Raw genomic sequence first — 13451 nt, 5'->3', positions numbered from 1 at the left:
GAACTACAATCTTTTGAACTTAAATAATTTTTGGTGATTAACGCATTATAGTATTTTTGCCTCTATACAGTATATATATTTGCTATTCTTACAATATTCCTTTTCATATGGGATGCGCTTGTCTTTTAAGTATATTCCTAAAAATGCTATTTAGTATACAGTTACATAAATGTAATAATGTAATAAGCATTATTGGTCTTTGGCTTGCGCTGTGTGTTTTGCAGATCATAGGACGTTTTGAAAAGGTCATTTTTTATTGGCCATCCATTTTGTGTCTAGTCTTCTTGATGGGACGTTTTGTTCACATATTCGTAAAATTCATTAGAATTTTAATGGGAGCTGACATTCAAAATGTAAGTAAGAACTTTGCCCAACATTTACAACTTATCAGTTTTATTTCTGAAAGTACTTGAGATCTATCAAACACATATTGTTCCTGGGTTTTGTGTTTATTAGAGATGTGCAGTTATGGATTTCTAAAATCTGAACACACTTGAATTTAGGGGTACCGAGTAGAACCAGGTCAAGGTTCAGATTCACTTTTGTGTCCCGGTTCGAACAGAGGGCCCGATTCAGACCCGCTCGCTAGGCTGCGTTCGCACACAGCCAGCCGATTTTTGCAATCTGCGCATGTGTACACATCGCAGTGCGCATGCGCGCACTAGTCCAGGGGATCGGGAAGCGTTCAATTGCTGCACATAGACAGCTCGCTAGCTAGAGGGACAGGCCAAGCCGTAAGTGGGTGGTGACAGAGGATGGTCCATGAAAATGGGGGAGTGGAGGTGCGAACGCAGGCATGCCTGAGTGTCATAACGCCATTTAAGAGGCGTGCATAATTACGCAGCATCATAGTACACGTCACATGGTTGTATTTCACACCAAAGCACTCGCAGTGCTTGCAGCAGGGTATGGTCAACCACAAGTGCTGCGATCTCATGCGATGGTCCTCGATGTTACCGATGGTTACACTTCCTGGAGATGACGTGGTACAGTGGGTGCAGTGGCGTAACTAGGGCAGGGCGAGCAGGGTGCGTGCCCTGGGCGCCGTGGGACCGACGGCGCGGGGGGGCGCCGCCAGCCACGGTCCGGCCCTCCCTAGTTAGCCACCAGTGTAGCGCCGACCGCAGCGAGAGCGGTCAGCGCTACACATTTACACAGGACCGGCGCTAGGCTTCCAGCGCCAGTCCTGTGCTGCACACCTGAGCCCGTTCCCTCCCCCTGAGCGCTTGCCCAATAGCGCCAGGAGGCGGGCTCAGGCTGTGCATAACACACGCATCGCCGCCAGCACTGGCGGCGATGCGTGTGTTAAACAGCAGCCAATGAGAGTCTGATAGACTCTCATCGACTGCTGCAGCACCCACTGCAAGAGCCGGACTTCCGTCCGGCTCCTGCAGTGGGTAATGGGACAGACGTCATGACATCATGACGTCTCTCCCATTATGCTGAGCGCGCCAGCCCGGGAGGACTGGCGGGCAGCGGCGGCGGGAGCGGTGTCGCGGTCCGGAGCTGCAGCGTAGATTCAGGTAAGTATATTTTTATATATATTTTTTTAAAACCTGTCAGCACTACTGGGGGCACAACGGGGGAGGGGGTGGCTACTACTGGGGGGACGTCTACTGGGGTGGTGGCACAATGGGGGGTGGCTACTACTGGGGGCACCATTATTGGGAGGACCTCTACTGGGGAGGGCTATTACTGGGGGCACCATTATTGGGATGACCTCTACTGGGGGGGCTATTACTGGGGGCACTTAATCGGGAGGGGGAACCTCAACTGGGGACCACTACTTGGTGGGGGGGAACTACTACTGGGGGCATTATAAAAGGGGCCTACTACTAGAGGCACTGCACTGTGGGGACCACAACTGGGGGCAATGACAGGAAGGACCACTACATTGACCACTGGATAGGGGGGGTCACTACAGGGGGCCTGCATCAGGGGGACCTCTACTGGGGGCACTGCATGGGAGAGGGGGGGGACTACCGCTGGGGGCACTATATAAGGGGCTTACTGCTAGGGGCACTGCACTGGGGGACCACTACAGGGGGCACTAGATAGGGGGGGATCACTACTGGGTGCCTGCATAAGGGGGACCACTACTGGGAAAACTGCATGGGGGGAGGACTACTGCTGGGGGCACTATATAAAGGGCACTTCATAGGGGGGGACTACTACTGGGGGCACTATATAAAGGGCACTGCATAAGGGGATACCACTACTGGGCGCCCTGCATTGTGGGGACTGCTACTGGGGGCACTGCATAAGGGGGAACACTACATAGGGCACTGCATTTGGAGGGACCACTACTGGGGGCACTGAGTAAGGGGATCTAACTGGGGGCTGTATAAGGGGGACCACTATTGGGGATACTGTATAAGGGGCACTACTATGGGCCTGCATAAGAGGGACCACAACTGCATACTGGGGGTACTGTATAAGGGGTACTACTGGGGTTAAGGTGCATATGGATAGGAATGTTCAGCGTGAAAATAAAGGGGTGTGTCATGTTGACATGCCCCATTTTTAAGTGACCACGCCCATTTTTTTCCTATCGTGCGCACATATCGTGGTCTTGGGGGGGGCTCCCTTTTCCTAGTTAGGCCACTGAGTGGGTGTCTTAAGACAGGCTGGTGGGCGTCTGCATACACAAAGCAATCTCATGCTAAGACATAGTGGGCGTGCTAATGCCTTGCCGTGCAATTGTGGATTTGCATACTTTTGCTGCGTGAGAATGCATCTAGCGAGCGAGTCTGATTCGAGCCCAGAGTCCTGGTTCAGATCTGTTGCTGGTTCGGAATTTGGGCTCGATTTTTTTATCGATTTTTATCCAAAACCAAAACACTTGAGGGTGGTTTTGCAAAACCAAAACACGAAGATTAATCCAGATCCAAAACTACAACATGGGGGTCCACACACATCTCTAGTATTTATGGATTCTTGTGGATTCAGAGGGCAGCCTGTAACAAGTACTCAGAACTTTCACAGAGACTGAGAGCCCGATTCAGACCCGGTCGCTAGATGCGTATGCTCTTTCTCAGCATATGCAAATTTGGAACACACCCAGCAAGGCAGGCGATCGCACGGCAAGGCATAAGCACGCCCATTATGTCTTGGCGTGCGTTCAACTTGTGTATGCAGATGCCCACCAGCCTGTCTTAAGATGCCCACTTGCGTCATCTCCAGGAAGTGTATGCAACCATCGGTACATCAGGTACCTTCGGGAGCATTTGCAGCGCTTGAGGTTGACTTTACCCTGCCACAAGCACTGCGAGCACTTCAGTGTGAAAACCAGCCAGGAGACATGTACTATGACGCTGCCTGTTAATTATGCACGCCTCTGAAATGGCGTTAAGATGCTCAGGCACGCCTGCGTTTGCACCTCCACTCCCCCGTTTCTAGTGGCCTTCCCCTGTTACCAACCATAAACGGCCTGATCTGTCACTCATTCAGATGGGCTGTCTATGCTGGGCGAGCTAACGCTTCCCGATCTTTTGCAGTGGTTTGCGCACGCACACTGCAATACATACGCATATGCACAATGCAAACCATCGGCAGCTACAAGCGGACGCTTCTTAGCGTCCGGGTCTGAATGAGGCCCTGAGTTTCTTCACAAAGAGTAAACATGGTAAGATATCACTTTATATCAAACCTAAAACCCTTTTTTTCTGTGCCATAATGATTTCTAAATAATGATTTCATTTTCTTACAAAGGAAGAAACATGTTTTATACCTATACACCAAGTTGAACATGTCAAGAGACTCTTCTGGAAACCTGTACAGTAAGTTTGCTTCATGCTTCCATGTGCTCATTGGAACCACTATAAATGTAATGCAGATAAAATAGCTATCTGTTTTTAGAGCATACTTATCACCGTTATACTTTGCCAAAATTCACACAACCCCCTTTACATTTACAATGCAGTAATGCAGACAGGTTACACTTAGAAAAGATGGAATGTAGTTATAACCACGACAGTTGGGATGTCAGCGCTTAGAATTCCGGTGCCGGAATCCTGACTGTAAGTACTGGGGTTAGGGGGAGGGTTAGGGGATATGGTTAGGCACTAGGGGGAGGGTAAGGGTTAGGCACTAAGGGAAGGGGAGGGTTAGGCACTAGGGGGGAAGGTCAGGTTTAGGCAGTTGGTATCCTAACCCTGTCAGGATGTCGGCGTCTGTATTTTGACCGCCGGGATCCCGAGCGCCGGTGTCCCAAGCACCAGCATCCTGAGCGCCAGCATCCCGTACCCATCTCGAAAAAACAATGGGTAACTAACGTTACATTGCAGCTGTTCCTGCAAGCAATAGTCTTACAATTCTGCAAGTCAGTGGCTTAGGAAACAAAGTGGTGGCTTGTGTGGATGAATCCCAGTGTGGCTTTTCCAATCATTTCATCCACTCCTGTACTTAGCTCCATCCATCTCCTGACTGGAAGTATTTTGGGAATATTTCTTCCCTTTCTCAAAGATAGTTGTTGCCATTTTCAAGGATGCTGAAGATCCAGCTGGGTAAAAAACAGACGAGAATAATAGAATCACAAGTGTTCAAGGCATAATTCTGTAATTTGTGTACACTAATGGGTAAACTATTTACATACTGATTTTCAGATTATGATATACTGTAGAACAAACAAATATGCGTATTTCCCCACCACTAACATTAACGCTGATTTACAGAGATTTAATTTTTTTAATCCTAAAGTGGCCTCTGGGAGGGTATTATTAAATATTTTTTGGTTATGGCACTCTGATAAATGTTTGTGCATTAGATGTTGTGGATATGGACATTACTGCTATTCACTGATACTTTTAAAATAAATGTTGGATTAACTTTAATTTCTTGCAGTAATGAGATTGTAGTGGAGATTCATTGAATAAATAGCACTGTGAATTATTTACCATGAAAATTATTATTTTGCTTACCCTAGATGATTGGGGACCTCCCCATAGCATCTTTTGTATTTACTGTATTTGCTGAGTGCAATTTACGTTTGATCTACTTTTTTATTGATTGGTTTTGGAAGTTTCAGACAATTTTAGCTATATTGTAACTACTCCAACAAAGATTAAACAATATGTGTAAATTAAAAAAGAAATGTCAGGCAGGTGTGCCCCTGATCAATCACCTGATCTTGATTGGACTGCCAGCTATGACATAGTAGTCCTCATTGTAGTTATAATCTCTGCTATTTCGATAATTTCAAGTAGTCAGTCTAACAGCGGTATTCAATATGGGAGCGATAACATCGTTTTTGCGTTAATATCGGAGGTATGACATCATTATCGCAGGTTTTACTTTTACACCATATTCAATTTCAAAGACTTATCGCAGTTTTGAAAAGTCTTTGATAAAAAACGGGGATAACTTTTCACCATTGAATAGGTGTCGAAAAAAAGTGCAGAATTGGGGTTTAGGGGTGCAGGCTTAAAAAAAATAGCCTGCATCCCTGGGAATGACATTTAAATAAGAACTGTGTAAAAAAAAAAAAAATAGGGACACCCCAAAAAATTCATTAAAAAATTGGGGTGAAAAAAAAAAAATTGGGAAAAAATTGTTTAACAATAGGGAAATAGGTTCAGGGCTATTCTGCATGTATGCGGCAGGTGTTTTCTAGAATAGATTTATAGCGGCAGGTGCACAAATGCAGAATTTTTAAAAACTGACTTTCGGGACATCAAAATAATCTAGTACCCATTTTCATGTACCCCAAATTTGATGTGACCACTTAAAAAAACGAAAAAAATAACCTAAGTGCTCTTCTGCAACACTTCTTCAATGTTGTGAAAAAAACACCTGCTGCGGCTATTTAAATCCCCGACTTTCATTTAAAGGCTAAAACGGGGGTACCCATAGTGATCCCCCATGTTTTTACAACTTTAGGGGGGTCTTACAATTTTTTTAAGGAAAAATTCGTAACTTTAAGCAAATTTAACTTCGGAGTTTCCCGTTTTCGTTAATTTTATATTGAATACGGGTATAAGCGGGAGCGCGCCCGATACTTTAACGCAGGTAAAAACTCCGATATGAAACGTTAACTTCGGCAGTGAAGTTAACGTTTCATATTGAATACCCCTCTTAGTTGCATAACTTCACACTATTTTACAATGCACAATGCTCGCACAGAGGTTTGATTTGCAAAGTGAGTAACAGGTAGTTAGCATTTGGGGGAGGTAATGGGGAGGCTTGAGAAATACAGGCTTGTCTGGACCATTTAAACACTTCTCTGGGCGAGCATAATTTAGCCATTGCGTTCTTGCTTGCAGCAGGAGAGGCCTCTGCGTTTCTGAAGACCCGCTATGTCTGCAACAGCTTAGACTTACTCAGAAGGCTGCTGGCAGCCTAATCTGCGTCGATGTAACCGATGTTTACGCTGTTGCAAGTCGTCAGATGGATATGAGAAGGCAGCAGTGGGAGTCCCTATGGCTGGGGAGGCTTTGGAAACATTAGCATATTCTCGCTATTGCGATCTATGAGAGAACACATCTGTGATAGCATTTGTGTACGGATCTGAATCAGGCACACTGGCCCTGATTCAGAGCCAGACGCTCTTTAAGAACGCTCGCTCTGATTCAGGGCGTTTTTTTTTGTTGTTGTTGCTGCCTCCTGGCCGCTCGCTAATCTGTGGGTTACCACCCACAGCTTTTGCGGGTGGCCAGATGATGGTCGCGACCATCGGGGCTTGCAACAAGATCCTTGTGGTAGGGTCTCGTCCGTCGCAAGCCCCAGAGAGCTTCCTGCTCTAACAGAGCAGGAAGCTCTCCACTGACATCACTGGTGATGTCGGTGGTGCCTCCCACAAACGGCAGGCGTTCCTGTTGCTACAGTGCAGAACCAGCTCCTGTCACGGAGTCTGTACTTTGGTGTCTCCCCCTCGGCGGGTGACACCCGGGTGCGGTCCGCACCCTCCTTGTGATGCCACTGACTAAATAGCCTCCTAAGCACTCAGGTTACTGCATCACAGAGATACAGGTAAAGTGCCTGAGGGCATTTTAAAATTACTCTGCCCCGTATTCGGGATGTAGTTATGCGGCCGCTGGTCTCAATCCCGACACTGTAATCCTGGCAAGGGATTTAACATAGGCGTCAAAATACCGGCGCCTATGTTAATCCCGATGCCAGAACACAGAGAGGACGCCGGACCGATCGTCCTCTGCCGGGGGTGAGTATATACTTACCCGGGGATGGGGGGTTAGGTTTAGGGACCCCCGGGGGACTTAGGGTTAGGCACCCCCCCAGGGAATGTTAAGGTTAGGCTAGGGGAAGGGGCGGTTAGGTTTAGGCACTAGGGGGGGATGTTAGGGTTAGGCACCCCCTGGGAGGGTTAGGTTTAGGGTGTGGGGAGTGGGGGTTAGGTTTAGGCACTAACGGGGGGAGGTTAGGGTTAGACACTGTTGGGGGGGGGGGAGGTTAGGGTTAGGCACCCCTAAGGGAGGGTTAGGACGGGGAGAGGGGTATGGATAGTATAATTACCTGCGCTGTCTGGATTTTCCCCCATCAGGCTTCCGGCTTCGGGATTTGAACCACTGGGCTAACGTCCGGCGGTCATTCATACTGATTCCCCCTTATTCTAGTGATGCATTATATAAGAGCAAATAAGATGACTGCTCGAGATCCAGAGCAACTATGGGGAAACATGGTTTCAGAGACATCCTCTATTTGGTACTGCCAGGGTTGCAGGTGCATACTGCATAAGGGCCCCTTTCCAGCATTTATATATGGCAGATTGAGCTATTAATAGTCAATAGTCCACAGAATGTCAGTTTGCAATAAGTGGCACATTATATAAGGACATCAACACCATTTGCCATACTAGGGCAGGCCACTTCTTTATAGTGTTCTGAGCTATATTTAGCTCCAATCAATCATTGTGGTTGTTTCCAAAGTGTGCATCAACATGCCCAATTAGGAACTGACAGGTCTGTCACCATAAATGTTTGCTGTTGATTGACCGGTTATCTTGTTCCCATGACATTATCCATATTGTGAGACCCTTAACTAGGGCCTAACTGTCAGTTTACTAGCAGAAAGGTCTGTTTTTCTCATCTATAACGTGGACTACACTCATCAGGTCAGCATTGCTGGTACATCATTTTGGTATCTTGACCAACCTTTTGTATTTTCTTTTGCAAGTACCATTTCCACTTTAAAAAAAGACTGTTTCTAGGTTACACTGATGCAAACAGCTACCCATTCTTTGTATACCCATCCTAAGATAAGTAAGTCAGTTCTTATAGTTGCAGGTTGATTCTACATGTTTTACAGCAGCATCCACAAGGAAAAGCTGGTTCTACAGTGGCGTTTATTCTTTTTATGGGCTAAGCTGAATTGAGGACTTACTCTTTTTCCAATCATAAATTGGTCTCAGCATCAACCCTAAGGGTTACATTTACTAAAGTGAGAGCATTCAGAAGTGGAGATGTTGCCCATAGCAACCAATCAGATTCTAGCTATTGTCTTTTAGCAGGTGCTAGTAAAATGTTAAGTAGAATCTGATTGGTTGCTAAGGGCAACATCTCCACTTCTAAAAACTCTCACTTTAGTAAATATACCCCTAAGTATTTAATAAAAAAATTCTCCAGAACCTAAACAGCCCTACAATGTATTGAGTCTTCTTTAATGAAATGAGCTGCTCAATCTTTGCAATCGAGTCCAGTACAGGAAGAAAGTATTCATATGGCATTCTCATAATACTGTATGTTCAAAATCTTACACTGTGCATGGCCTTGCACATTTAACTTTATATATCATGTATAAATGTGCTATGTAGGGTGGCTGATGTACTTCTGTCGTTTCATACCTTTCTATCAGTATCAGGACTGACCTTCTTTCATTGCTATATATGTGATAATGGTAGAAACAGCTGTGAGGAATACAGTATTAGTGAGTGTGCTGTTATTCAGCACTACTAGAGTCAGAAAGGCCAAAGGGTTCACAGGGAATTTTCCTGGTGGGTGCTGGCCTGATGGGGCTGCCTGTTGGCCAAGTGATTTTTTTTTTCAATCATTATTTTTATATTTTTTAGCTGCCATCGGGTGGAAGGTGGAGGGAGGGAGAAAGTGGGGTGTTGCTGCGCAAGGCTGCGTTCTGAACTTACCAGGGCCAATAGACAGCCGAATGTCCTGATGGGTCTGTCCTTTTGGTCAAGTGATTACTTTTGAATCATTATTTTTATATTTTGTAGCTGCCATCGGGTGGAAGGTGGAGGGAGGGAGGAAGAGATTGGGTTGTTGCTGTGCGAAGCTGCTTTCTGAACTCACCAGGGCCAGCCCCATCCTAATGGGGACGGAACTGAAGGAACACGTTAGACAGCTAAGTAGTCTGCCTGTCATTGCAGTAGTGATGGCCATCAGTCACTAACCATCGATGGTGCCATTGGCAATCAACATCAATGGTATGAAATGAAACCATCGACAGAGAACAATCAATAGTTTGAACCTACCAATGGTCATCCCTGCTGTAGAGCATGGCAAGCCATAGGCAAATCAAGTTCAGTGGTGGGGCTTAGTGGCATGACATGGGGGTGGGCCTAAGCTCCATCCTCCCTGTATCTGGAATAAAAACCCAAAACCATTGCTGACAGAATGGCGGAGAATCATTCGATCTACACCATCAATGCAAAACTATCATCAATCGGCGGCAAAACATGATGATCAATGGTCATCCCTACATTGCAGCACACCCTTTATGCAGAGACCTGCATCACAGCCCATGGCTAGAAGCCTACATCCTCCCCTGGATCTGGCAGCATCTGATGAATGCAGCCTCTGTAGTTGTAACTGACCCAAGACTACTACTGCTGGAATCTGATGGTGACAGATACTCTATCACCTTTCATTGCCTTAAAGATAAAGGCATTTATCAGTTATTTTCTATCTACCTAGCAATCCGCCTCCTCACTCCCATTCTCACTCCTATCAGCAACCCCAACACGACTATGCTCTGCTCCAAGCACCCCCTCTGCTACCTATCCATCTGTCACTTAATCTACCCTCTGAGCCTCTTGTCTTCCTCTCTACTCCTAACCAGGACCCCACACTCCGTTCACATTTTTCACACCACCACTCACTTCCTGCGGCATACCTCTAACCCATCTGTTAGAGTCATGGGTATGCCACCATACTCTGTCAATTCTTTACCTTCTGTCAAATAGCAATACATCACGATAGCCTTTTCCACTCCATTTGACACTACCCCCTAACAGTATTCCTAGTATCTCACATTGCTCCCCCCTCTAAAAATGTCACATGTACAGGGCCCTCTATACCTATTGATTCAAGTCCTCACCTTGTCTTATGTATGAACTGTAACTTTCTGTAAACATTTTTAAATTTGTGGTGCTTTATACATTAACTGTGATGATGTTGTTCTTATAATTAGCTGTACTATATAAATATCATTGGGATGTTGTCTGTACTGTATAGTAGTTAGTGGGATGATGTCTGTACTGTATAGCACTCACTGAAATTATGTTTATACAGAATTGGCAGTCAGCGACATACTGTTTGTACTGTATTAGGATCACTGGGATACTGGATGGCAGTCACAGGGATACTCATTATACCATATGACACACACTGGAATGCTAACAGTACTGATAAACAGAAATAAACCTCGGCGCTTAGGAGTTTGCAAAAATACCTTCAATCTCAGTGCGACTGTATTTTGTTTAATTCTCTCAATATTTTGTAAAACACTGCACTCAAACCAATTATCCTAATTGAACAACAGCTGTACTAAAAGCAATTAATTAGGATTGATATTTAAGTGTCTGGACTTGATTATAGTGTATTCACCTTGAAACAGATGTCCATGTGACATCGAAACGCGTAGGTATACTATACACGCTAAAGCTATCCTGTGGACACGGCTCTCCTCCACTTACTTTCACCCCTGCATGCACCTGCAAGACTCGGATTGCCTGTCGATCACCTCCGGCTACACCTACCATCAGAGACAGAGTATTCTTCCCTGGTGACTAACCAGTGCCCGGCTGTTTACATCAATTGGGATTAACAGATACCATAATTGCACTGCCCGGCGGCACACGGCACATGAGGCGTGCTGTTTGACTCGGCTACCGGGTGTGATTCTCTTCCCCGGCAACCTTCACAGCTGGAGCTGTAATGGTGCGTACACACTGGGCGATAAAGTGGACGACTGAACGATAACGATATCGTTATCGTTCAGTCGTCCACTTTATCGTCCATTTTTAACACCAAAAAGATGAACGATGATGACGACGCGCATTCCCGCGGGTCGTTCGTCATCATCGTTCATCGGGCTGACATGCAGGCCAACCTGACGATCTCGTCAGGTTGCTGCATGTCAGGGAATGGGGGAGAGAGCCCGGCGCTGAACGATATCGTTAATGATATCGTTCAGTGGCTGTGCTCAATGTCATGAACGACATTGAGCACAGCCTGCCGGGGACAACACTACACGATATCGCTCAGGGAGCATATCGTGATCAGCCGATCCACCGCCTCATCCGTGATCCCAGGATTCCCAAAGACAGCCCCGGTCACCGGGCGCTCCCCGCTGGTCGGGTTGAGCGCACTTACAGATTACTATCAAATTTACTTGTGACCCTTGCTAATACTACTTCATTTCTTCTTACCAAGGACAGGAGTCACAGGTAACAACTTTATATGCAACAATCTTCTTTACCTACTGTATATACAGGCTAATTAGCCCACCTACTTATTCAGTGACTTTACCAACAGCACTGCAATTAAAATTATTTTGTGGAGAAAAAGGAGGAATTTTTCTATATATTGAGCCGTATCCAGGAGTCTTATTCATTTTAATTTTCATGTCCTATTATTATTGATATAAATTTATTCATTGTTTGTCCTATTGTTATTAAATATGTGATGTTTTATAAATAAATGAGTATATCCTTTTATGGATAACTGTTTTGAGTTCATTAATTAACTATTACCTCCTTTTCCTGCGACTGCCTCACCTTTTTTATGCTAACAGTACTGTATGGCAAACACTGGGATGCATTTTACTGTATTGTGGTCACTGGGATGTCATCTATACTGTTTGACAGTCATATGGTTGCTCTCTCTCATGTAGATGCTCTTTGTATTGCATTGTATTGTACTGTATTGTGCCTAGGTCATATAGTTTACTAACCCACCTACATATTATTTATTCCCACCTACATGAGGCCCCTTCTAAACTTTTTTCCAGGACAATTTTTAATTCCCAATTCGCCCCTGAGCACTACTGATACTGTTTTCTTGAGTTTCTGAAACCATTTTTTTTTATCATGAATAGATTTTTATTGCGGTTTAAAAAAGTGTGGGATATAGAAGAAAAGATAGAGTGAGGGGGTATAGGGGAAGGAAAGCACAATCCAATACATCAGCAAGCATATAATGCAATTAGAATGACATACATTAAAATCATCAGGATTACTGTACCAGATATTAAGAGAGGGAGTGTGGCCAAACAATTAGCAGAAAGTAGATATCTAAACAACAGCATCAGTGGAGGAGAGGGGCTTTGGCATTGATAGCAACGAGGTGCAGGGGGAGGAGCCCTGTCCCCTTTCATTACATATACTGATGTGCCCAGCTATAACGTGGCATCACAGCACTATCTCTCACGCCACGCATGGCGCGCCACACACCACGCCATGAGTCGCGCCACAAAGAAAGTTTAGTAGTGAAAAAAGTCATTACATGTAATACAACATTTTGCCCACCAGATGTCACTTTTCCTAAACTACATAGCGCATGCGTCTGATTTCATTACGTGTAATACAACATTTTGCCCACCAGGTGTCACTTTTCCTAAACTACATAGCACATGCGTGTGATTTCATTACGTGTAATACAACATTTTGCCCACCAGGTGTCACTTTTCCTAAACTACATAGCGCATGCATGTGATTTCCAATGTACCGTACGGTATGTTCTGTATCACCGCCCGATGATTGTTTGACAGAAGCGGTGATTCGGTACACTATACAGTATTACAACGTTTTTCACATGGAATCAGGAATGTACGGTATAATAAAGCGGTAGAAGAATGTCTAATCCAGTTTGAAATCATTAAGCTCTGTATTATCCACTGACTGTGCGGTTGAAATCATACTGTGTTTGCGCAAATGTAAATATTGTCGGCACTGTCCCAGACTTAGACTTTAGACTTTACAAACGACAGAACTCTAGTAATGGGTGAAGCGTGTGGCCTAGCGGTCTAATGCCTAGTCTCACTGCTTCTCCCCTCTTCTTGTTCCGTGGGTTCGAGACCTTGAAAATACAGTATGTTTTTTTAATTTATTTTTAAAATCTTCACTTAAAATATTCAGTATTCAATACAGTACATGTGGAGCGCATGCCTGCCCAGTGCTTCGGGAGTCAAACAGCGAAAATAGGATTTTTATTATTGTACATACAGTACTGTACCTTAGAACGCAAACTTGCGTCAATGCCGGCGCT

The 13451-nt window shown here is 45.1% G+C and overlaps 1 protein-coding gene across 1 annotated transcript in view; it reads left to right on the top strand.

The window, feature by feature from the left end:
• The window catches only part of LOC148454030 (stimulated by retinoic acid gene 6 protein-like), a 114234-nt gene that overhangs the window by 26783 nt on the left and 74000 nt on the right, over positions 1-13451 (top strand). Inside the window, exons 7-8 of the mRNA XM_088461279.1 lie at positions 225-353; positions 3712-3779. Coding sequence (XP_088317405.1) covers positions 225-353; positions 3712-3779 — 197 coding nt within the window. The remainder of the gene's footprint in view (positions 1-224; positions 354-3711; positions 3780-13451) is intronic.

Source organism: Taudactylus pleione, unplaced genomic scaffold, assembly GCF_031769625.1.
Source record: "Taudactylus pleione unplaced genomic scaffold, aTauple2 ptg001032l, whole genome shotgun sequence".
NCBI lineage: Eukaryota > Metazoa > Chordata > Amphibia > Anura > Myobatrachidae > Taudactylus > Taudactylus pleione.
This window is presented reverse-complemented; position numbering and strand designations above follow the sequence as displayed.